The sequence below is a fragment of the Corvus cornix genome, chromosome 3, assembly GCF_000738735.6.
Source record: "Corvus cornix cornix isolate S_Up_H32 chromosome 3, ASM73873v5, whole genome shotgun sequence".
NCBI lineage: Eukaryota > Metazoa > Chordata > Aves > Passeriformes > Corvidae > Corvus > Corvus cornix.
Window position 1 is genome coordinate 99529442 of NC_047056.1, and position 26815 is coordinate 99556256.

At 37.2% G+C, this 26815-nt stretch overlaps 1 protein-coding gene across 2 annotated transcripts in view; it reads right to left on the bottom strand.

The window, feature by feature from the left end:
• Positions 1-26815, bottom strand: part of MBOAT2 (membrane bound O-acyltransferase domain containing 2) — a 96011-nt gene that overhangs the window by 64348 nt on the left and 4848 nt on the right. For both annotated transcript variants that reach the window (XM_039568746.1, XM_019282186.3), the window contains exons 2-3: positions 13847-13992; positions 10315-10392 (exon numbers count right to left, since the gene is read on the bottom strand). In XM_039568746.1, the coding sequence (XP_039424680.1) occupies positions 10315-10392; positions 13847-13992 (224 nt within the window). The remainder of the gene's footprint in view (positions 1-10314; positions 10393-13846; positions 13993-26815) is intronic.

Genomic DNA, 26815 nt, shown 5'->3' on the forward strand with positions numbered 1-26815 from the left:
CAAATAAATAACACAGCTAGAAACACTTCTACAAAAGTAAATTGGGATTGCTTTGAAGCCGCTAGACTTAAGTAGCTTAATAGCTTTTCTTAAAGAAAAACACTCTGGTGTTTACTTTCCAGAAGGAATGTTCCTTGTACTTATAAAACAGCCTATTTCATACAGAAGCCAGCTGTACGCTCTTACCACAAAGACTAATGGCATTCCAGGCTACATTAGGCAAAGTGTTGCCAGCAGGTCGAGGGTAGCATCCCATCTTCTCTGTTGGGCACTGGTGAGGCCACATGTGGAATGTTGGGTCCAGTGCTGTGTTTTCCAGTACAAGGGAGGCATGGACATACTGGAGAGAATCCAATAAAGCGCCACTAAGATAAGGGACAGAAGCATTCTTCTTATATGGAAAGACAGAGAGCTGGGAGTGTTCAGCCTGGAGAAGAGAAGGCTCAGGGAGATCTCACCAATGTGTGTAAATACTTGAAGGGAGGCTACATAGAGGATGGAGCCAGGCTTTTTCCATGGCGCCCAGTGACAGGAATGTGCCCAGAGGCAATAGGCACAAACTCAAACACAGAAGGTGCTCTCCACACAGCAGGAAACACAGTTCAGTTCCCTAGGACAACTCTCCCACCTTAGAGATATTCAAAAGCCATCTGGACATAGTTTTGGACAACTGGTTCCCCTGCTTGAACCCTGCTTGGAGGGTGATCTCTGGTTGAGGTTGGAAAGAACCTCCCAATCTCAAATTCTGCAAACACTTTTCAGGCTGTTACAACTAACACAAGAGATTACTTCAGAAAATGTGCATCACAAAACCAGGACTTGCTCCCGTATGAGTCAACCCAGAACTCCAAGCTCAGAACTTCGCCATTAGAAAATAATATGCTGACAGAGCAGACTAAGCAATCAGTTGCTGCAGGGGAAGGCTCACTGCTGAGCCTTTAATGAGAACTGTCTGGCTGAACTGAGGCTACCATCCATTTTCTCCCTCTGCCTCCTGAGATTTCTTGGCATCTAAAGAATCCACCAACCAGCATGCATCTGGCAGGAGTCCTATTCTGGAATCCCTCAGGCTCTCAGAGATAGAGTATCTTGAACTTCTCTGGCAAAATGAATCAATATTTCCATTTGCAAAAGATTCCCTTTAACAGAAAATCCTTAACTGAGCACACTGATAGTTCAAGGATTGTCTGCTGAAGTTACACAATGACAATGTTTGATTACTCAAGTATAAGGGAACGGGTCAGGACAACCATAAATACACAAAGTCCATAATTCAAGTACCAGTTATTCTGTTTGGGTTGTTTGGTCTCCTCTTTCCCACTCCATCTTCTCTCAAATGCATAATGAGCCACAATTTGCATGAGTTACCTGTTAATCACTACCTACTACAGTTCTTAACACACAGAGTCAGACAGGAACAGAGCAAGAATTTTCACAGTCAGGGAGGGGAAAGGAAAGTGACAGGTTGCTCAGGTATCTATCTGCTCAGTGACTTGACCAAATGCCATTGCAAACATATGTCACCACTTTTCATGTCCTGTGGCATGAAAACTGAGGCAGTGTATCCAGAACAAACTGGACAGTGTCACAATGTTCCCATGTGTTTGCAGAAGACGGAGAAAAAGCACAATTAAGAAACAGAAGCTTTTTTCTGATTGATCACATATTTTCACTCTACGAGAGAGTAAGGAAAGAAAATCCAATATGTGATTATGAAACACTGGAGAAATACAGCATGGATAGATAATAGCTTCATTTCACAATGAACACAAGCACACAGCAGGTCATTACCATTCTGATAATATACTTTAAACAAATGCCTATCACTACTGATCTGAAGAATAAGTTTACAAGAATTATACTGAATAATGGATGTTCTTACATCAGTTAACACCTACAGCAGATGATTTAAAAGATTAAGAATTATTTTATTTCTTCATTGATTCTGCTCATAAACACAAAGTGGTGATGCCTGTAAGGAACTGATGTATTAGCAAACACTGGCATTCCTTCTACCATTGCCCATTTTACCAGTTTCAGAAAGCATCACTTACCTCTTTTCATTATTATTAACTGCTAAAACATAAGGGGTTTACTACATCCAGCGAAAAGATTTCTTCTACCATAAGAACTGGTCAGGGACTGCATCTGATATTTGTGTGTTTGAGTTTATGTTGTACCTCGTATTTCAATTCTTGTTCATAAGACGATAATGTTTAAGACCAGAAGTCATTTCATATTCCTGAGGTAACTGCACTTCTGCACTGCAGAGGGAACACTTTTGCAGGATCTTTGAAAAATGCACTGAATAGTTATATGAATAGCAAAACATAGCTAGTGCAACAAACTAAACATTCTGCTTCTAGATGTCATAGGCTGCTTTATTTAGACCCTTCTTCTATTTATACAGATTGTGTCACATATACTAATTGCCCAAACAGGAAGTATGGAAAAAATACCAGAGAAACTAACCAGCCTCCAAAAGCCCTATACTTCACATCAAACCAACATCAGAATAAAGCTTTATTTTAACACATTTTTCAGAAGCCACCCATGAATCAAGTTTTGTTCTCACACTTGAAAGCCTTACCTTTTTCAGTTTGGAGATACCCTATCTGGATACGGATGTTGATACTTCGGACATTCATGTAAAACACAGCAAAAGCCGTTATTCTGCTCTCCAGCAGCTAGGATTGATGAAGCCATTGGCTTCTGACTGCACCTCTGATAGCAGCTTGGTAGTGAGGCCCTCACACCCTTCTGGAAAGATCCCTCGGGTACAGTAATAGAATGTACCACATCATGGTCCCGTAGACTGAATTTTAATTTTGTTATCACATAAAATGGTAAAACTTACTGTGGGGACAGCTCTTTAGGTAATCACAATCACATTGCTTACATAAATTTCTAAAGGAAATCTTTCAGTGAACCTACTGCAGTCAGGACAACTGAAAACCAACACCCTCAAAACTATAGTTTTACATAAATGTCGTCTCTCTGCAGAAGAATGTGCCTACAGCATGTACTGGTCAGCTTTTCAGAGCACTATGGTCATGCAGAAAAAGAGATCCAGAGGAGCCTGGACTCTTGTTTCATTACAACTGGAGAGAAGTGGATACTGCCGATCAATGAGATCTCCTTCCATCTTGCAGGAAAAAAAAAAATAAAAAGATATCTCTATAGGTTTTTCTTTTGTTATAATACATTTACCAACTTTTAGTTGATATCTATGCATCTTAAGTATGGAAATGGTAAAATCTTACTATTCAATCTCACTGTACGCATACCACCTCATTTACACCTCACAAGATGTCCTTAAAGCATTCAAGAGATTAATATTATTTGAAGACAAAAAGCTCTCTACAGAAACACCTACCACCAAAAATAGCACTCCGTATCAAAGTCAGAAGACAGTGATTCGGCACATGGTTGATGACACAGCATATATTAAACATGGTATCACAAATGTATACTATGGTAGAGGGAAGAAGCAAAGAGGAAAGCCCTGATGAGCTGAAAAGCCTGACACTTAAAAGAGTTTCCAGGATACAGGATTTAAAACGGACACTCCTAGAAAGAGCAGAATACAAAGAAAAAGAAAGCTACCCATGCGACTCTTACTTAAAATGGTGCATTACTTGTATGCATTGTGCATTACCATGTGGTGTGATCTATTAATAAAACAGATTATTCACTCTAAGTAATCACACACCAAATTACCCAGAGCTTCCTTTTGCAAGCCTACTGACTTCACAGTTCCTGTTGTGCCTGTGATGAGTAATGACTGCAAGAACTGCTTAGCACTTGGCTATACTAAGCATTTTTTATTTCAGTATTATCCAGTTTTGAAGATTAACACCATGCTACATTGTCTAAGGTACTTGCATCTTCTTACCAGATGTAAACACACAGCAAACCTGCCACACAGCTAAAATTTCCTAAAATAGAAAAAAGAACACCAAAAGTTCAGATTTAAGATAGAAATCACAGAGCAATTTACAGTACCTGTCTTTATTTACACACTTCTCTTCCAACATAATCCAATGCAACTTTTAAACAGAAAGTTTGAAATTTACTGTTTTAAAACAGTAAGCTTCTCAGCTAAAAACAATGTCAACTGATACATAAGGGAATTGGATTTCTTGCACATAGCCCTCCTGCAAGCAATTTGTTGATACTGAAGAGAGTACAAGTAAATCAATTGCATACCTTCTCATAGCATCACAGAATACGGTGAGTTGAAAAGGACCTACAAGGATCATCAAGTCCAACTCCTGGCCCTGCACAGGACCATCCCTAAGAGTCACACCATGGGCCTGAGAATATTGTCCAAATGCTTCTTGAACTATGTCAGGCTTGGTGCTGTGACCACTGCCCTGGGGAGCCTGTTCCAGTGCCCAACCACCCTCTGGGTGAAGAACCTTTTTCTAATATTCAACCTAAACCTTCCCTAACAACTCACAGGCCATTCTCTCAGGTTCTGTCCCTGGTCACCACAGAGAACAGATCAGTGCCTGCCCCTCCTCTTCCTGTCGCAAGGAAATTATAACTGCAGTGAGGTTTCCCCTCAGTCTTCTCTTCTCCAGGCTTGAACAGACCAAGTAACCTCAACCACTCCTCATATGGCTTCTCCTCAAGATCCTTCATCATCTTTGTCAAGAAGAAAATAAGGGATTTCTTGCTTGAATACTGGAAGAACACTTGCCTTCAAACATAACTGAAAATTTAATTCAAAATAAAACCAACTTGCAGTGTCGAATACTCCCTTTGACATTTCTTGATTACTCAGCCTGGCTTTCACCTGTTTCTACTGACTTAAAGACACAAAACTTCTGTACTTTTTCTTGGCATAGTCTTTGTTTCATTTGCCCTCACCCCTCTTTTTATTATTGATGCTACGTCTTAGAGAAAAGGATAGAAAGACATGCTACTACTTGGTGCCTAACATGATCTCCTCCTACCAAATTAACTGTCTCAATCACAGCTAGTTTATTTCACTTTAAATTGAAATGAGCCTGATAAATTTAAGTTAATAATACCAAACCTGGACAATTGCTGGGTGAGGGAAAATTAAAGCATAAAAAGTTTTCATGCAAGTTCAGATCAGATGAGAAAACTAAGCTGCATGAAGTCACCTCAAATAAATTTTAAGCTATAATAGACATTGAAGTAAGACACCAAAAGGAAATGGCTAGCATGCTTATGACAACTGGAATTATTCAGGATCATGACAGTACTAAGACTTGGGTTTCACAGAGCAACCTGCTCTAGCTGATCCTGCTTTGAACAGGCAGGCTGGAAGTTAGAAACACTTCCCCTCCTCAGCTATTCTATGATTCTGTGATCTTGTCTTTAACTTCCAGTAAAGACATTTGATCTGCAAAACTGATCAGCTTTAAAAGCTATATGATACTTAACATCTTTAATTGAGACACTGGATTTTAAAATTAAGATGTTTGTATTTTTTAAATATCAATGCTCTTTATTCACATCCACCTTCCCTTACAGAAAAAAAACCCCTACAAATAGAATTTTTTGCAGTTTGCTGTGCATTGGTATCAAGGGCCATGATCTTTTAGCTCCAACCCAGACACTTTATATACCATCACTTGCAGTTCTGCAGGCAAAACTGACTTGCCTAACTTACAGCCAGCAGTTTCATTAAGAACAATGAAATTATTGTTTGCTGAGCTAGTCATAACTAAAGTGAAATTTGTCTCAAATGCAAGATATTTCACCAAAGAATAAAAAAAGATGCATAAGTATGCTCTTAGAGAAGAAAATTTACTATAGTACATGGTACCCTTGCATGTAATCTCTCTATCCCAAACACTACTGGCTCAATTCATTCAATGCCATGCAACCAGAATTTTTAATCAACTCTTATTAGCAGCTATCTTTGCCAGGAGCTGAAGAAGAACACAGCTTTCACTGAAATCTTCTCGGTACAATTTATTCTGCCACTTCATTTTGTAGGGACCCTGATTTATTTGACATCAATAGTTTGTTGAGGTAATAAACCATGCAGCAATGATACTATGACTCAGAGCTCATTTGCTAACAGCCAAGTTGCTTGGCAGCATGACAGGCAGAGTAATGTGCCTTGAAGAAGTATCTGTATAGATGCTACAGCTTTCAGAGATTATCAAACAAACAGAGCCCAAAACCATGACTTTATCAATTTTGTTTTGATTGATTGATTGTGCTCAGCTTCACTTTGAGCACAAAGATTAAAAAAAAAAATTTAAAAAAAAAATCTATGCAAGCCAAAAAGCTACTCCATCACAACAGATTTCTAACACACCCAGGCAATTTTACACTACTGCTTCCTTCCAAGAAGGGGTTGTCCTCTATATGCTTACAGAAACCAAGCACACAGTGTAGGAAGTAGGAGAACCCTCCTTCAGGTAAACACCAACATAAAGTGTAGCTACTTCATACAACAGAAGTCCAAACTTTTTTTTCACCTGAATTTTCAAGTGTGATGGAAGAGGTTTTATATGCCAATGGCATCATTTAAAATCCCCGTTCTCCTGAGAACTCTGTTAAGTAACATCAGCAATCAAGTGAAAAATAAAATAAAATTTCAAAATGGGGTGGGGATTTAACAAACAGACTGATTTAGACTCTTCTCTCTGGAAATACAAAGTATATAATCAGAATTTTTTCTAGTTGCATTAAGGCAGCATATGTCTTTTTTGTACCAAACCAGCTGTGAAGACTACAACACTTCAAAAATGCCCATGCATTGCTATTTATTATATTTTTCAGCCTCTCTACTTAAGCATCAACCTTTGCAAATCTGCAGACACTGGATGATTCCTATCTTTCTTCCTCCCTATACATCTATAGGGACACACACACTCCCCAAAGATTAAATATATTTATTTAACCTTTATTAAAGGTACAGCAAAAAGTGATAGGCACTACAGGTGAGAAAATTGTAGTTCTCTTTTCACTCCATTCCTGTAATTACAAAATACAAGCTCATTAAAGGCCTTTCTATTCAAACATTCCAATTATAGGAAGGATAACATATAAAGTTATTTTTCAACTTATACTTTTACTGTTTTAAGTCATACATTGAGTTCTATTCAGGCGCAGCCAGGAGTGTTACAGGAAGTTATCAAAGTGGGTGAGCTTGCAATAGCTACTTAGAGCAAATACTTTCAGAAGAAGTTCATAAGGATTACTAGGAAATTCCTTCACAGCTGTTAATTTCAACAAGTGCTTACTTCTCAAGTGATTGAAGACAGACATCCATTTACAGGGTTATTTTTATAATCATCAAATCTCCAGCGTACAGAGAATCACTGCCTGGTGCTAGTCAGTGTTTCAACTCACAGTCCTCAGAATACAAGTCTGATTTCTAGGTAAGCATCAGAAAAATCATGTCATTCAGCATTATTAAACACCTGACTGACAAACTAAGTGCCACAATTAACATGCCAAGAGAAACAGCTTACTCAGATGATCAAGACTTTTTGGCTCTGAGATTTCTAAGGTAAAACCATCAAATCTCCACCACACCTCCTTTGCCACATCTCCCATTGTTTGTCAAACCCCCACAGTAAGGAGTGAAGGCAAAGGGGAACAAGGCATTAGTCAGTCCTGACTCTGGCTAGGAGCATAAGAGAACTTATCGAGGACTAACGTTCCAAAATCCCACAAAAGGTATGACCAGGAAGTACCTCCACAGATACCAGACCAGTTACAACCAAACTTTCTCTAATCAAATTTTGTTTAAATAAAAACAAGCCAAAGTTTGTTTACTCAAATTCTAATCTGTCTTTACATTACCATGTTCAAACAACTTACGTACATGGGCTTAGGAACAGTACAAGGAACTGCATGTCTATCAAAACAAAACAGAACCCCAGAATAGCCCAGTAACAGCTACCATGAAAGGCAAAAGTGCTTTGGAGAATGCAAAAGATTATCAAAAAACACTCCTTGCTTCAAAGGGTAAGGAAGCCTGTATACCCAGTGCACAGCTACTGAACTGATAGCAGTATAAAAAATTTAGTTGTCTCTTACTTGTTTAAGCAATTTTTAGAGAGGCTTGAGAGACTGAGGAGCTATATTAGAGGGTAGGGAATGCAGGAAGGAGAGGAATAATGTTTTTCCTATCTGTACACTCATGAAATCTGCAGGACAGCAAGCAGGGAAGGGAGAAGAAGGAAACCTAGGTCAGTGAACAAATTTAGATAATAGACAAAAATATTTTGTACAATACCTAAGTGCTTTTCCAATACCAAATCCACTTGAATCCATATTTACATCACATATAGGTATTTGAAGTTTGACTCCAATGTTAAGATGCTTGTGGAACAATGCAGGTGACCCTCTAACTAGGACTGTCAGCCAATGGGTCCCTCTGCAATACAGAAACTAAATCCCAAACCTGGGGCTATGCAGGCAAATACAAGTACTATGATTAGTTGTACATACACACATACCCCCACTAAAACACTGACATTCTCCAGTCCTGAGGCCAGCTGGTACCAGCTGCACTCTATTGTACAGCACTTAATCTTCAGTCTTCCCGGGGCTCCATGAGACACATTTCATTGCCTGAAGAAAAACGCTTAGGTGGGAGAGGAGTAATTCGCATTAGTTTCTATTCAGACTGTCAAACAGAAAGCTGTAAGTGGCATTTTTCTGACAGAAAATTAAAAGTACCTGGTGCATTCCTTAGTTAAAGGTATAGGCATCATCATTTCTGGGATACTCCAGTAATGTAGGAAGCAAACCTTGTACAGTCTTGCCTGTATCACCTACTACAAGTGGCTCCTTGAGTTTCCCATACAGCATCCAGACACTGTTCACAATTTAAAGTAACAAATGATTCTGTTACATTTTTTTCTTCCACTGAAAGAAGAGGTTTTTTAGTTTTATCCAATGGCAGACTAATTCATATGGTGACAAAGCAACATAAGCTCTGTAATCAAATCTAGGTTTCCCCTCACAGCTGTGCAGTAACAGCTGTGTATAACACAGCAAAATCTCAGCAGATCAGGCCATGCAGTTAAATCAGCTGGTATGAATTAGGAGGATCAGGAATTAGTGTTCCCTTGCCCCCATGCAGGAAATCTGCCTACCTGTCTCACGCTCTTAGGAATGTAAACCACTGCTGGATTTCCATTTATGAGAAACCTACGTTACTTGTTATGATAAAGACCACAGTGCTCCTGACTGGTACCTCCATTTGCCGCATTTAACCACATTAAAAATGTCTTTAAAAATATTAAGTAACACAAGTTGTAGATTACATTGTTAAAGGTCTAAAGAGAAATTGACATTAACAAGTTGCTTTACAACAACTTGTAATCAAAGAAACTGTTTGTCTATAAACCAGCCACCCAACCAAATGAGGTTCTTTTGCATCCACAGTAGATTGAATACATGAGGCTCTGATGAAAATGTTGAAGATAAGACCCTAATATGGGACATTTCAAAAGACAATAAAATTACATTCACTATCACAGTACAATGCAGCAGAGTATTCTAACAGGTAGGATCATTAACTAAGGCCACCCTGGCTTCCTTTCTTTCCTCTTTGTTTCTTCTACCAGCATCTTTTCTAACAGCCTCATATACTTCAGGAACCTATTCAAGCAAGGATTTGCTGTTTTACTAAACATTTATGCAGGAATTAACACAGTGGGAACCTAATTTGATTCTGATCTCTAGGCTAGTGGAATAGTAAAACATATGCATACAGTAATAAAACAAACGTCTGCCCTGCTTTTAAGAACAACAGAAAAAGAGAAATAAGTGTTATTCTATATAGATTCAGATATTGCTAATAAAAATCAAGCACTCAAACTTAAAATAATGCTGTATATGTTTTATATAAATGTATTCTTAACCTAAGACAGCATTCACACTGTTACTAAAAAAAGGGGAATTATAAACACTTAGTATCTAGAGAAATTTCTCACACAAATTCTCTTCCCTTCAGACATCTTCCTTCTACTAGCATTGGCTGTTTTCAAATTACATTTGTCATTTGTAAACACCCAGAAATACTTAGGATTAAGTAACAATGAAAAAATAAGAATATGTAGAACACAAAAGATGTCTCAGTAGGGTATTAATTTTAACAAGTTTTAGATATTTCAAAAAGCTGGCAAAAATTCCCAAATAAGCCATCCTCTCTCCTGAAAATAAAACCATGGTTAGAGAATGCAAATACTGAAATGTTATGATACAACTAGGATTATGGTATATATGCACCTTTACAAAAAAAAGGTCTCAACAGTAGCCTTCTTATAAAAGCAAAACAAAATAAATTTTAGAATGGAAACTTACTTGTGCATATTTTCCACTCCTATTATGATCATGATATAGTAGGAAATTCCACTTTGTATAACAAAATGTAAGGCATACCTAGGGGGGGGAAAAAAAGTAAACCCTCATAGCATTTGCTTTAATGACAATAAACTGCATGCATTTATTGTGAAATTAAACAGGTTCAAAGTTTAAAGCCATCACTTCTCCCAAAGAAAACACCCCTTTTAGTCTATTTAGGTTTTCTGCTACCCTTCCTTCTGTTGAGAACTTCTCCCTTTAGCATAGCACAGAGAGCAGTAATGAAAACTAGACACTGAGCTAGAATGCTCCAGCTCAATCAAGGATATTGCTAATTCTTACAATGCAAAGAATTTGCCTCATAATACTTCAATTTGGCATTATTGCCTGTGCAAATAACCATAAACAACATGAAAATTTTGTGGTTTAATTTCTATACTCATCTTTCTACCCATTTGCTACAATAGATATCTCAGTTTAGGCCAACAATTTCTTAGTATCCACAATATGGTAAGATTTCCCACTCAACAGAAATGGTGACTGTGTCCAGCCAGTCTTTGCCCCAGGTTGTCAATAACTAATAAAGGGATGGTGGCGATGATAGTCACAAAAAACACAAACAAAAAATCCCTACACATCAACAAGTCACAGATTTATTTCACAAAGTTGCTCTAAGCTCTTTTGTTTGTTTTCACAGCTTACCACCACAGCTATCCAAACACCGTGGCTTTGGGGGTTTGCTCTGGTCTTTGAAGGAGTTATACTCCAGTAAACTGTAGAGCATTGGTATCAAAGCAGCGCCAGTGAATGGGGAAAAGAGCTGATCTTCAGTAGCTTGCTTTTTTTTCATCCTGGTACCTTAAGTGCCTCAGTACCACACTTACATATGCCCAAGTGACACACTCACCTAATTCGGGATTTTTTTTTTCCCATAAAAAGCAGCCATTATTTTGCTACAGTGATGCTGTTTTCTTTTGGATTATCACCAACAATTTCCTAATTTCACTCCTCCTCTACTTACAAGGAAATGCCTTCAAAGACTTTCAACCAGAAACCCAGTTCTATCCCACTAAAATCCTTCAAAGCCTACACGTGATGAACTAAGGCAAAACAAGTCACTTGGACATGAATTGACTTTGAAAATCTTGACTTTTTATGGACGATCTAATCTGTACATGCTCCCATGCTTCACTCCTAGTTAGCCTCATCTAAGATAGGACTACTAAAATTCAAACATGCATTTTAATATAGTAATTGTCAATTAAGAAAATATTTACTTTCTTATCAGCCAAGTATTAGCAATATTGTGTAGCAAAGACAGGCATTAGTAAATGACAAACTTAAAAGGTTTGCTTCTTATACAGAGAAAGGATACTAAGATATCAAAACCTGAAAGAGTGTGGGTTGGCATGGAGTACCTTATTAGGATTACAGTCACTGAAAACATTTCTCTTTCAGAGCTGTTAACAATAGCAATATGATTGATCTTTGATTCAAACACTCCAAGGGATATATTGAAATACCACATGGAATAGTAACTTTTAACTATATACACATGGCACATACTCTGGGCCTTTTATGCTGTTTCCTATTATGCCAAGGGAATTACTGCTTCTCTTCCTTTCCTCTACCACCATCACAAGTATTACAAAAGTGACTGAAAACTAACACACTCGAAGATGACAACATAACTACTACTAAATGCCCTTAAAAGGGTGCAGATTCCAAACTACTTCCCACATTTAAATTTGCATGATCTTATCCACAAATCTACGCTTACTAGTAACACTATGTAACAAAACAGTAACAGTTTCCTTCTTGTTATATAGGTTTACAAGACATGTTCTAGCACAATCCAAGAGTCACTGAAGATGTATCACACAGGCTTGTAACCTGTATGCATACTTGATTCCCTGGGGAGCGGAACCAAAAAAAACAAAACCCTCAAAAAACCTGCTTGTATAATATGTACTTAAGCAAAAGGAAAAAGCATTGGCAGAAGCACAACAGAAATACCAATTTCTTAAATAATGTGTACTTTCAACATCTCAAATGATGTTTCGTCATTTTAAAATAATTTTTAGCTCCATAACTGCAAAATAGAAATTAATTGCTAATATAATAGATTTAAGTGTGATCCAAAACAAAGTATAATGTACATTTCTACTATGGCAGAAAACACCTCTTTTTTTTTTTCCAGGGCATATTGCCTGTGCGAGGTTTTCACAAATTTTTATTTATGTCTGTTGGGAGTAAAGATTGTTTTTTTCCAAAATCTCCCATACCCAAAATTCATATATGAATATATTAGTAACTCTTTCTAATTAAAAATTACAATTAATGGTTTCTCCTTCTAATGCAATGGTTACAGAATGTGCTTCTAAGCCCTCAAAAAAGCCCTCACATAGCCCTCCTATCTCTCTTATCATCCTCTTTATTTGTGGTGCTAAGACTGGAAGTCTTTGAGATCAGATCCTTCTCTCAAAGCAGAATACCATGGCCAAACATTTAAGAAATGGATGGGAGTTGTAGAGTTTTATATGAAAGTAAATTGTGCATGTAAAGCTAAAGAATAAAGGTTACTGATTTCTTTTCCTAAAATTTACAAACAATATATATCAATTAATGTTGAGAGGTCTCTGCAACATGCCAGTGTAGAGGCCAACACACTCTGCATGTGCAGAGACAGATGCATGCACACACTGTGTGCATCTTCCCACCTGCACAACAGCTTGATTAATTCCCCCAGCTCAGTAATACTCTATAATAGTCAGCATAAATAAGTCTTTTATACACTTGAAGCTACATAAGCACCTTGCTTACAATGCAATAAAATGAAACTGGCACTTAAACCATCTTGGGAAGATGTGAGCCATTTAGTATGCCAGTTTTTGAGGAAAAAAAATTTCACCAAACTAAATGCATACCCTTTTCTAACTTTACTAACATTCTGTCTTGCAGCACTGTGAAAAGATCAAGATATGCAAACAGAAGTCACACAAAATATGTGTTTGAAAAACAACCACATCTTACTTTCACATCATTAAAGAAAAAAAATAAATCATGAAACAGTCTGAAGTCAAAGCCAGCTTCTTTCCAGGTATTTTACACTAGTAGGATATATTTTACAGTTCCAGCCACTCTTCCTAAAAAAAGTCAGATTATATTCAATATTCAGAAAAAGACATTGAGTTATCTCATGCCATGAGTATTTATGGGGAATTAACTTAGCCACCACATCTGTGCTATGCCTCAAGAGACTACTTCTCCAGCAAGTTTACAGAGAAAAAGCAGTACAAGTTAAACAAACTGCACCTGCTTCATCTTCCCCAAACCATAGACAGCCAGTATGCTAGTTACCAGTTGGTAAATAGATTATCTTTCAAAATTTGTGCACCTCATCAGAATATCTAAGCTAATTTCTGTACATTTGTAGCAGCTAAAAACCCTACAGAATTAGGTAATGAGGTTTTTCATAACAAAGAAACAAAAATCTGCAAGTTCCTGAAAAATGAATTTAAGTGCAACTTACCATCCAAAACAAAAAAGTGCAAGATAAAGGCCCAAGAGTGTTGCAACAACATGTCTTATAAATGGGCTAGTTTTGCTTGAATGAAGGTATGTTCGAAACCAAACAGCCGCAAGCAAGGCAAACAGTTGGCACGCTACAAAGTTGACCTGCATAAAAAAAAGAAAAGAAAGATGATCTCACACAAGTGTGTATTAAAAATTAACACAAATATCCACACATTTTCAGCAATTTGCAGAACCTTTGGCTTTGCCATGGCTTTTACCACAGCACGTCAAAGAGCTTCTCCCATGAGTCCCTCCCCAGCTAAAGCACTAACCAATGCTCCCTGAGGAGCTCAGAAGAAAAGATGTATCAAGCACGTGAGGCAATACACACACAAATCAAGAGAAGAAAATGACGTATTTTCCTGTGGATTTTCTAAATACCAAACCACTCTATCAACCATTAAATCACTTCTGTTCTCCCAGTAATGCAAAGATCTGAGCTGTGGTTTTACTTGGTTTTTCAAGTGAGCAGGCCTTGAAGCTATGTATCAGCTCCAAAAAATCACTGACAGATCCCTTGCGTAGCCTGTGCAGAAGCAGGGCTCAATGAAGTGCATTTCAGTGCTATGTAATCAGATAAACAGCCTGGTTGCACACTGCATTTTATTCTTGTACATTCAAGTAGTATAGTTTCAGAAATTCTTCCTCCCTTCAGGCCATTTATTCTAGAAGACAGAAAAATTCTTGCATATTAAATATTTAAAGACATTAGGACACTGGAAGCAAAAGTGGAATTAAATACAACTAAACCACTGAGTAAAAAGAATTGTTCTGATTGTGGCCTGAAAAAAATTTAACAGTAAGGGCACAATAAAGAAAGAAATTCCTCAAATCCAGTAACCACTACTAAAAGTGGCTTAAGCTACAAAAAGCTGGATAAATTACTTTATTTAGAAAATAACATTTCTCGCTTCATAGATTTTATTTTTTGCTCGCACAGAAAACTGCCTAACAATTTTCCATGTCTAATAGTGACATCCCAAGTCATCACAGGCAACAGCTTGGGAACCACTGTTTCAGGTCATAAGCATTTCAATACAAGAAACTTACACATCCTGCATGCTTGACCCGTCCTCTGCACAACAGTGTTTTAGACAGTTTGATGGCACTTAGCTGAAATACATACTTATCTTAGCACCACAGGGTACAATGACAATACTATTTTTGTGTTCCTGACAGCAGGCCTAATATTAATGTTTGCAGCAACACAGTGCACACTTGCAAACATTAATTCAGCTTGTCCATTCCTTTATCATTTTTCAACCAAGTTTCAGGCTATAACAGGTAAGGGTCAGAGTACGCAAACATGGTCATTTTTGAAGTAGAAATTAAAACAACAACTACAGAATTCTCATTCTTGTAACAACTGAACCACTCAAAACCTGTAATTCCAAGCTAAAACATTAAGTGCTAGCAAGGAAAGAGACTCAGAAGGCAGGGCTGAGCTTTTTAATAGGAGCAGTTCCCTAAATTAAACCATTCCCTAAACCGTCATGTACGCTTTTCCATCCATTCTCTTACTTCCACGTTTCTATTATGCTTTTAACAGTATTTGAAAAATCCTAAATAAATGAGGAGATATTCTTTCAGGGCATAACTTGACCTGTTTTCTCTCCTTTATAAGCAATGATGCAAATGAAACAGAGCAAGGTTTATTACTCAAGATGATTCTATGGATTTAGTGGAAAAGTTTCATACCAAACAGTCAAGTTAAGCAAACCACTGAAAGGGGAACAAACTGATAATGTTTTAGAAAAGAGGGCAAGAAAGAAAAATCAAAGCAAAAAATTATTATTAATTCAGAATCAACATTTGTATGAATATTTATTACAGAAATTATGCTATATATCCCACAAAGCATGTTTCTGACCCAAAGAACTCACACCCTCCAGAGACTAGAAAGCGAAGGGAGACAGAGAAGGTTGCACATTCACAGATACATAGTGAAGTTGAGGTAAAGAAGGGAAATGAGCATGAATACCTGTCCTGAAATGGACACACTTGCATTGCTGGTTTTACTGAAGGCCCAGACATTAGCGCTTTGACTGCTATTTAGATAATAAGATAATACCAACTGGTATCACAGGGTGTCCTTTTTCAGATTACCACTAAAAGCAAGCTAGCAAGGCCAGGGAAAAAGGAAAGTCATCATCTGGCTCCTACTATTACCATGACAAAGGGTAGAAGTGCTTGGCATTTCTGACCTGTATCATCAACTCTATAGGAGCAGACACTAACAAAACAACAAACCTTGAATCTCAAAATTCAGGATGGGCCTGCAGGTTTAGAAATGTGTAAAACCCTCACACAAAACACAAAAAGAAAACCTGAGAAAGGATTCAGCAGGTAGGGAGTGAAAAGGGGGTACCTTTCTTGGTCACTTGCTCTTAGTTTAGCTATTTACTCAAATGATCAAATGTCTATCTGAAAAACCGTAACCCATTAACTAAAAAACGAACAAACAAAACCCCACCCAAAAAAACCCTAAACCAAAATACCTTCCCCAAGAAGAATATTTTGAGAACAGCAATAAAATGCAGGAAAATATACCTTTAGATCAACCCCACAAGCCAACTTCCAGGCATGTGAATTCATTATGTCGGTTTTTCGAACACAAAACGAAGTGACCCAAGCAGCACAAACCTGTTCCAAAAGCCTTCCTCACAAATGAGCCCAAAACTGCCAGTGGGTATTTTTAAAGTGCTCTTCCCAAAAAGTGCACAAACATAGTCATACCTGGAAATCTAAGGCATCACCAAGATGGTCACACACCACCCTGTATTCCTTCTGTACTCTTACCAATCCCATCCTTATCCTTGTCTCACATGCACCAAAATGCAGTTTACAAGCACCAACAGCTCTGCAGAACTTGTAAAGCTCCCAAAGCTTTAAATATATACCTGTAAAACCAAGCTATGCAGCAGTTAAGATTTGAAAGCTATGCAACTTGAGTTTAGCCTTTATACATACCTACTTCTGACTATATTCTTTCTGCTGCTTTATTCTATTTTCCCCAGCAGTATTTCTGATTCATTCAGCAAATGGACAATTGCCCAGTTTTTGCCCTCATCCTATGACCCACTAAATACTTACCATCTTCCTTCTACACTGAATATAAAACCCTTACATTTCCCCATAGACATGTTTATGCAGCTCTGTCCATAACATGGGAAGACTACACACAATAAATGTAAATTTTGCAATAATTTTATAAGATCAATATTCCTAAAGGTGAATGACTAACACAAAAATTATGAAAGCCCAAAGGGTAAAATAAATACCCACGAACTTTGGTTGCCCAATTTCAGACACTCAGTGCCTAGTTTTTCTGGCAGTACTTTTAACAGAACTTTTATTGGAACTGTGTTTTGAAAATATAAATTCAGCTGCTACTTTGATTATCCAGCATGCCTATAAATCACACCCAAAGTATCTCAAAGTGCAAGAAAGATTGTAGTGATGATTTTAAATTTATTTTTTTCTATTGTTTCCCCAGCTCACAAAAAACCCTGGTTTACTAGTGGTTTGCATTCCAAATAGAGGAGCTCACATGGAAAGAGTTTGTGAGCACTGCTGGACAGTGTTACAGCCACAGGGGTAATGTAATCTTCATCTGACACTTATTCTGACTTATGAGCATCTGCTATCACAAGCTATATATTCACTTGGTAAACATCTTGAATACTTGACTTATTATATTTTAAAAGAATACACAGCATTTCTACAATAAAAATCAAAACTTACCTGTTTGCCATTACCTGTGGCTTTCAGTCCAAAGCACTCATTTCTACCACTTGTACTCATTCCTACATGGAAAGAAGTTTATCCCTTGCCAATACTACAGGAAGTAGAATGAGAAACGGACTCTTTGGGCTCCCAAATTCCATGCCATGCACTTCCAGCTCCAGCAGCGAGATAATACATGCATCTACACAGTGTTTTAGTTCAGATCAGACAGGGCTCCTGAAGCCTTCCAGTTATTTGCACTTCCCATGCTTTGGCAAGTGCTGTGCAATGGTGTCTGAATACACAAACCAAATTTCTTTTAAACTAAACTGAATTAGAGTATCTGCTCCAAAGGCAAGTGAACGCTTACCCATGAACTAACCTAGGCAAAAGTAGCATTTCTCAAAATTATTATAGCATCCATGTTGGATCCTCAATGCCAACCACTTCATCCCACAAAAACACTTTTCCTGTACTGCACTACTTGGTTTAGTAAACAATGCCAAAATTTAACATTTAGCCTTTTCCTAACTCCATCTCCCATCTTAAGCCACACTGACCAGTGTGGAATTGACAGACAGCTTCATTGTATCTACACACTGAGACAGATGAAGAACTGAAGATACACAGCTTGCCTTGAAACGGTGACAAAAATTATCTATCTGGCTGCCTAGGAGACAAAAGGAACAGACAGCAAATGAGCAGGAACAAGGACAGAGTTGGACATCACCACCTTGAAAGCTTCCATGAAAACCAGGCACTTAACCAAGCATTGATTTGGTTGGCAAATGTTATATACACAAACTTCAATGCCTGGGAATGGTATACTTGTGTACCTTTTCAAAACTTATGTCAAGCTCTCATAACACTGTAAGTTTGGGCAAAATACAACTTCTAAATACCACATGACTTGGACAGATGTGAGCAGAAAACCCACAAAGAACAAAGACAACATGTTCCCTAAAGCTGTATGATGCATTCTTCAAACCAAATTGTAATGTACCTCCATGCGGTCATAAAACCTGTTCCAATAAGCAGCTTCAATTTTACAGAAGAAATTAAAAAAACAAAAACAACCTAGGATCAATTTAAAGCTGAGACTTCGTAGGGGAAAAAAAAAATCCTGCCACAGAATGGCAAGCTCCACCCTGAGCAGCTATAATTTAGCACATGCATAAGAAAACAAACAGAATTTTTTATTCCTCCTCAGGTACAGGATATCAACAGCTCAGTCAATGAGACTAACACCTCAAAATCTTAGAGAGAGCAATGTGTAATGGAAAGTTATGTGCACATAAGAATAAAAAACATACAACTATAATGTAAATTATCAGCACTAGTTATTCAGCAATGAATAATGCAAGTGTGTGTCAGACATACTAAGCTATTACAGATCCTACTGTGTGTAGCCTAGCAATTTCAAAATTAAATCCACTATTTTGGTTCAAAACTAGTCTGCAATAAAATACAAGCACTGCATTTTATAGGCACAACTCATGCCAAATGTAACAGTAAAACATGAGCACAAATTCAGTTTTAATATTTGGAGTAGCTACATAAAATGCAAATCCATTATATCATTAACTGCATTCAGCTATCTATATAACAAATTTTCCATTTGCATGGCCTCTGCAAAACTCAATAGAAAGTATATAACTTTTTAATACACTTATTTTAGTATTTAAAAAAAATTAAATGTAAATTATGCCATGCTTTTGTAAAAACAAAGTTATTGCTTAGGAAAAAATATTTAAGGAATCAGTTCTTAACATAAAGAAAAAAAAAGAAAAAGGTCACTGTCACAAGGATTTTCATCATCAAGAAGAAATTCTAGCATAACATTGCATTTGAACAGCTGGAAGTCTCCAACTTTACAACACAGACAGCATCTTTAATAAATCATTAAAAAGAAATGTAAGTCCACATTAAAAAGAAATACAGAAGAAAAGTTCTTTCTTCTACAAAACTAATTTCAATATATGCAAATTTTATCCACTAATTCAGATTTTAGGCTAAGCTTCCTCTTCATATCAGCTATATTTTAATATTAAAAGCCACTTGCTGCACTTAAGACCTTCAGAATCCTGCTACTTCACAGCACAGAAGGCATTTGCCTCATTCAGAAAAGCAGCCAAAGCAGAGAGGGAATTTTACTGATACAGATAATTCCTAACTGGATGGCACAAGTTAATCATACAGGCCCACACAGCCTACTGATAATCCACTGAAAAGCAGCAACACGATGGCATGAAGTTTTGCTTACCAGCTGTAGCAAGGTACTGAGAGACACCCAAAGAACAACACTTACAACAAAGGACCTCACAAGAGAAACAGCGGTTTACCAGGTGAAGCACCAAACATAACTCAGGAATGTCTCACTTTATCTGCCAATGACCCACACAAACTCTTTGGAAGTTACCTTGTCTTGCTGCTTCTCTGTTTTCTCATTTTTAACAAATTTTCTGCAATAAGAAGAAAAGTAAGTATTCAAACCTTTAAAATGCAATGAATGCCTGTAGCCTCAATAAAACACTTTGGACGAATTAAAGCTGATGTGGGGGTTTTGTTTGATTATTTTGCTTGGGGTTTGTGTTCTTCTGTGGATTTTTTTGTATGTTTGTTCTAAGTTATTCTTGAAAAAAAAATAAGAAGGTACTTGTGTTCTTATTGCTGATGAATTAGGCTTTGAAAAAAGATTACCCAGATAGAAGCAGAAGCACTGAAGCCTACCTGATCATGTGTACAGCCTAAAATAACAAGTTTAAGATGTTTCACAGACAACAGTCAAGAACCTGTGGCTATGACAATTCTGCAGATAGAGATTTAGGAGTACTCCCATTCCCCCTCTTAACCACACCGTGGTACATTTCCTCCCTGGAATTCAATCTCTCTGAGGTGCAAGATGCCAGCACTACTTGTCTCCCTGCCTATAGTAATTTTTGGCCCTCCATTCTACCACAGAAACAAAGTTATCACATATGCTTCCTCCTTCATCTGAAAGGGCCTGTGAGCAAGGTGCACTAAGCAGCATTCCTCTTCTCCCACCTTTAGCTCCTTTTCAACATCTATGGCTATTAGAGAAAAAAAATACTTTTTAGGGAAAAAATAGAATTTAAACTACAAAACCACTTTGAAATGAGTTCTTGCAAGAGCTAGAGGATCAAGACAGAATGATGTACATACACCTTAAGAAGACCTTAAAGCTGAGGCTTTAATGTTTTTTCTAAATCGGTAGGGCTACTCTAGCAGTAACATTTTAAACACAAATTTCTTCAAGCACCATGTTTGTTGACACATACTTGCCAAAAATTGCCAAACCTTATCACAATTAATGAAGCATCAGTTGTGCCTTGTTCCTCAAACGTCATTATTTTCTTGTTCCTGCTCCAAGTTAAGTCAAAACTATTTCCCTTTCCCACCAAAACAATCAGTTGAGGAATGAAAAACATCTACAAGAGTTCACAAAAAGTTGGTTATAACATAGGGGGGGAGTTAATGTTTTCTCCACAACAACCAGACAGCAGCACTGATGGATATTCGCCCATTGAATTTCTAACCTTCATCAAGCATAAAAACAACTTGTACAATCATCCAATAATTCCCTAATGCCAGACAGCTAAGAACTGAAAAGTGAGAATGACCATTATTTGATACCAATGTCAATTTTCCAACTACTGCCTGAAAGTTGCTCCAATAATATTAAAGGGAGAAAAATTAAAAGAAAAAAGAAAATAACATTTTCCACAGTAAAGCTGAAAGAAAGCAATTCTATTACAAGGATCAAAATCAAACTCCTTGGTAATTTTCTTCAATTTATTGGGAAATGTCAGGAAGAGGAGTTCAGAGATACTGGCAAAGGTATTTGATAAAGTTGACAGATACTTAAGAGTAGTTCAGAGAACCTTTCTTCTCTGAATGATAGGAAGAAACAAGATTCCTCTTTCAACTGAAAGGATCATAAATCTAGCAAAAATGCTTCCAAAATCATTTTTTATTCAATTAATACTCAGTGCCTTACATGACAAAAATACAACTAATTAACACTCCTGCCCTGAAGTCTCAACCTTGCTTCCTGGGTGAAACATGAAGAAATGGAGGATAAGCAGCAGTGGTTCTTTTGAAATCATGTCAGTATGGGAGATGTTTGTATTACAGCACTATGTTCTTTGTAGCAAAGATTGTATTACTGAGTGTTTAAACAGTATCCAATGTGAAGGGACACATTTTTCAGATGAAAACTCCAAGCACAGCCTTCTAATACCAGCCACTTCCTTCAAGTGGACACTCTAACCATTTGTGTTAGTCAACATCAACATCACTGACAAATGCTTTTTAATACTGCACACGTATACCTCATCTTCCCATTAATTTATTGGCAGCTGAAAGGACTTACTCATAAGATCCTAAATGGTTTTTTTCCAAGCTGGTTTCAGTCCAAAACATCAAATCCAGTTATGACATAGGTTAGTAATATTATTTCTATTTCCAGTATTAACTCCCTGTTTCCAGTTTGCAATTAAGTATGTTACAGAGAGCAAAGCACATCATGAACAACACGATGTGGGCAATAGTAATCTGGTTTGTGCAATAAATGAGCATCAAATCCAATAAGCTTTTTCAAAGACGACTTACTATATCATTACTCAGAATTACTCTAAGAAAAACTGTATGACTAAAGATGTAAAATGAAACATCAATGTACACATTTTATAGTGAAAACAACCAAAACTAATTTATTAAGGATAGGAAGATAGTGGCTGAAGGGTGTTCTCTCTGATAGGCTCCTAAGGACTCAGCATTATAGATACTGAGTTGTCAAACATAAAAGCTATTTATTCATGGAAATACCCAATCTAGGATGCAAGTTTGGTTCAGAGGTGAAATAGGAATCCTGGCTTCCGTCTTTTTGCTTGTGTGTTTTGTTTTCTCCTCTCTTCAGAAACAATAAGGACGTAAACCACTTGCTTCTGTCAAGCAAAAACTGGTTTGGCCAGTTAAGGATTGCAGATCTCAGACTACCAGAGAAAAAGAGTTTACAACATCAAAATACCACAGACTGGCATTATGTTGGCAAAACACAGTTCCAAACAAAGACCAACTCAGTTACTGTGCTTTTAAAACCATGGGTTTTTATCACACACTCACAGTGCACATGCACACAGTGGGATGAACTCAAAATCTCTACTCTGTCACATGTATCAGCAGTACAATGATAACAAAATCAGCTGGAAAATAAACTAACACAATTTGAAGTATTAGAAAGCAGGCATTCTTTATTACAGTGCTGGACACTTTCAGAGGATATTTCCTTTAATCAAATGTGTGTCATGAAACTACAACAGGGTATTTATTCCATCATGATCATACATATTCATTACAGAGTACTTCCTAGCTAACACATAAACATCATTTTTCCTAGAACTAATCTGCATGCATCTGCCTCCTACTGGAAGCCCTTTTATGGTCCTAGAGGGTCATCTAAAGGTGTCTCTGGTGGTCATACTCAATGAGTGCCTCAATATTACAGGTGACCTTCCCTTGAACTTTTCTTTGGGCATGTGCTGATACTTCTTGTTACAAAACTTTGCCAAAAGCCCCACTACATTGCTCATTATGTGTTTATCCACTAGCTCTGTATTCCTCATTATGTGTTTATCCACTAGTTCCAGCTATGTTTATCGTCCTGTGTGTCTACTCTTACATTCTTTTATCCTTTTTTTTCCTAGTTAACCTTTAAGCTCCATCTAGCAACTCCAGGGGAACTGAAAATTTCTATTCTTTGTGTTATCTATAAATACAGGGTATTCAAATGTGGATTTGAATGACAAGTTTTTATTTTAACATCCAGAGAACCACTACAGTGTCTGAAATCTTGCAAAAGCTTTACAAGCTACTCACTTTCCTAGGCATTTAAAAATAAAGCAAAATAACCAACATCTATGGAGGTATCCTTCTCAAATGCAACCAGAAACTGACATTTTCTCAATTAATATCTACTTCACTACAATTATATTCTCCTGGTATGTGAGAAACAGAAACACATCTTAAAATAAGCAACAGACATTGAAAGTAAGTCTCTTGTCCACATAACATGCAGAAATCTGGTAACGACAATAGCCATTTCAATCAGCAAGTAGAACAAGTATTCCCCATCTTCAAAATGGTCAGCTTCTCAGTGCTCTCCTTGGGAAGGAAAAAAAATAGGAGGGGGCTTCACTACATTCCCCCTTGAACGAACTACTATCTAATTCAGTCTGTATTCCTCCATGTCTATTATCTTCCTGCTCTTCCCAATTCAGGAAGCATCCCCATCAGATCAGCCAAGCCTCACCTCCAAGCATCACAACAGCAGCCCTTTAAACATCTGCAGTGTGCAGCAATCTGTACAAGTAATGGACACTACTTTGAGATGTTATATCTTTTCAAATTAACTCCATCTTAAATAATAGTTTAGTAACATTTAGAATTATACTTCAATATTAAAATATTTTATCTGACTGCTTACGTTCAATTCCATTACAGAAAACAATTTGCTAATGTATTCTATGGGTAGACCTTCTACAATCATAGCCATCACTGAACTTCTAAAATTCCTGCAGACCTGTGATGACCTCAAATTCTTTCTAGCCTTTCCACCATGAAGACTAAAACCCAATTCATTATAGTCTGGGCCTTCAGTCCACTTTTTCAATGACATGCTTAGTCAATTGAATAATTTGGGTTTTATGTATGTGTGCATTTATATATATATGTAAGATTGAGAGGAAGCAGTAGAATCAAGAGCATTACTCAGCCAAAAGGCAGGTCAGAAAGGTTAAGAATTATCTATACAGGTGGCATTACAGTATAGAATATACCACTGTAGTTATACAACCAGTATGCTCACAAGCCACATTTCAGAATAAGAACAACTTCTGCAGCTTAGGTCACTTTAACTGGAAATCGAAGAAAAGACCAAAATCCCAGCTACAGAAAATCACACCATTACAGCCAAACCAAAATAGCTTCCTCACCTTTGGATATATTATTCTAGAATAAAAGGCAGAGCTATGGAAGTTTTCCTTTGCAAAAGATGGCTTAGCTACGAGAACGATCACTTAAAACAAGTAGGCATAACTAGCACTTATCTAAATTTGCAGACAAATTGAAATTCTCAAACAGATCTGTTCACTTGAACAAGTGCTAAAAGACTAGCAATGTTGATTCAACTGATGTTGAATTTGAAGTACTTCCCAAAGTAAAGAAGGAAAATGAAATATCCATACCAAAGAGTTACATCAACTTTCCTTGTAACACAAATACTGTGAAGATGCACGCATCAAGCAAACAGATTTTCACTTGGGTAAATGTAGTTGTTCTCATTTTTCAGGAGAAAATAAAACTCCAGTCTGGACTCCCTCATTCAAGGAAAACAAGTAAAAAAAAAAAAGGGCAACTGTTACTCAGGAAAAGTGCACATTAGTCAAAATAATAAATGTGAAGAAAGTATTCTGTAATCAAGGCTGCAAAGGATGTATCACAGTGCTTCATTAGGTCAACATGGGAACAGGCAAACAGGAGTTAGAAGTCAACAAATGTCAGGGCGACTGAATGATAAAGATGACTCATCTATTTCAGTTGTATTGGTTTTCAGAACTCTTGCATGAAGTCAGCACAGTACTCAAGAAAAAGCCCACAGAGACAAAAGATCAACATAGATGTGGTATAACAGATTTACAGCAGAAACCCTTCAGAAACAGAAAGCAACACAGTGATAACCATGTACTCAGTAAAAAGTGACTCTTGTTACCTTCCTAATGCCTTACTATTTTTTCTTTATTAGACTTTTCTTTAAGCACTCCACTATTTCTTTTCAACCTTCCTGAACTGCAGTATTTTCATAGCAACTTCTGAACCCCATTTTGGATTCAGATACGAGTTGTACTGTCATGAGCACAGGTAAGTGTTCACACTTACACCACCTCAATGACTTGCCTAAGGATGTGAAAAACAATGTGACAAAATAAAACAGTTGACTATAAGCTGTTCAGGTAAAGAGTGTTTAGTTTAGATGATTACTGTAGAAACCTTAGGTGTAACTATATTTGAGTTTTTCCACTGCTTTGCAAAAAACTGGAGAAAACATACCCAGTATGAAAGTGTGTGAGAGAACAAAATTCACCGCTGCTTCTGTAAAAACTAAAGAATTAAAGCAGCTATGTAATTTACATCCTCACAACAATATTCATGAACCTGAATTAAAGAGATGTATTTCTTTCTTGCACTAAATCTTTCTATCGCTTAATAAACGGCCCATCTTTTCTAACACTGTAACCAGTGTTTGCTTTCTTTTCCAACTCTGTTCATGACAGATTTCACCCCTTCCTTCAAGACAGTCAGTTTCTCTTGTCAATTTTTTCTCTTATCCCAACAGTTTCATCCTTCTCTACGTATTTTTCATTGCAAAGTCTTTACCTATTGTTTGTTGAGTAAGTCAACACCTAACCACTAATAGTAAGACCTGGGAAAGGTGTCACTGCAGACAACCCTTCTGATGATATATTCCCTCCCCTCCCATAGTTCAAAGGGAAGTTAAGAAACCATTAAAAACTTGGCTAGCAAATCCAAACAATTCAAAACATCCAGTCACTGAGAAGAGCACATACAGAATGAAGAACAGAACTTTATTTCCAGCTTCTTTTCACCCACTACAGTCTCCATCTATCATCATAGAAGATCATGCTTTGTCATCCACCCTTCATTCTCCTGACTGCTGCTAGCAGCACATAAGGAAAGTACAGGGCAAAGTAGGGGCACAACTTGCTTATCCTACCACTCCCTTACCTTCAGTGTTTGCATTTTACACACCCGTGAATGCTAATTTTACTCACATCTACTACTTGTAAGTTTCCTGGGTCACATCTGAAAAACCAGTAACAAGCTGCTCTGTGTTCCACAACCATACACAAAGGCCTAAGAATCAACGATGAAAGAAGGAAACTTGGGACACTATTCTTTTTTCTAGTTTGATAATGCTTCAGTCAAGTGTTAGGCCATCTAAATTCTGGACAGTTATACAGGACAAACATTTTGATATCCATTCCATGTTTAGACAAAAAGGTTTTTATCAGACTAAAACATTTCAGCCCTCAGGAGGCTATGTTGGCAGAAAGCAAGGGATGATAAGGCATCGCTAATGCTCAAAATTTTGTGAAATAAC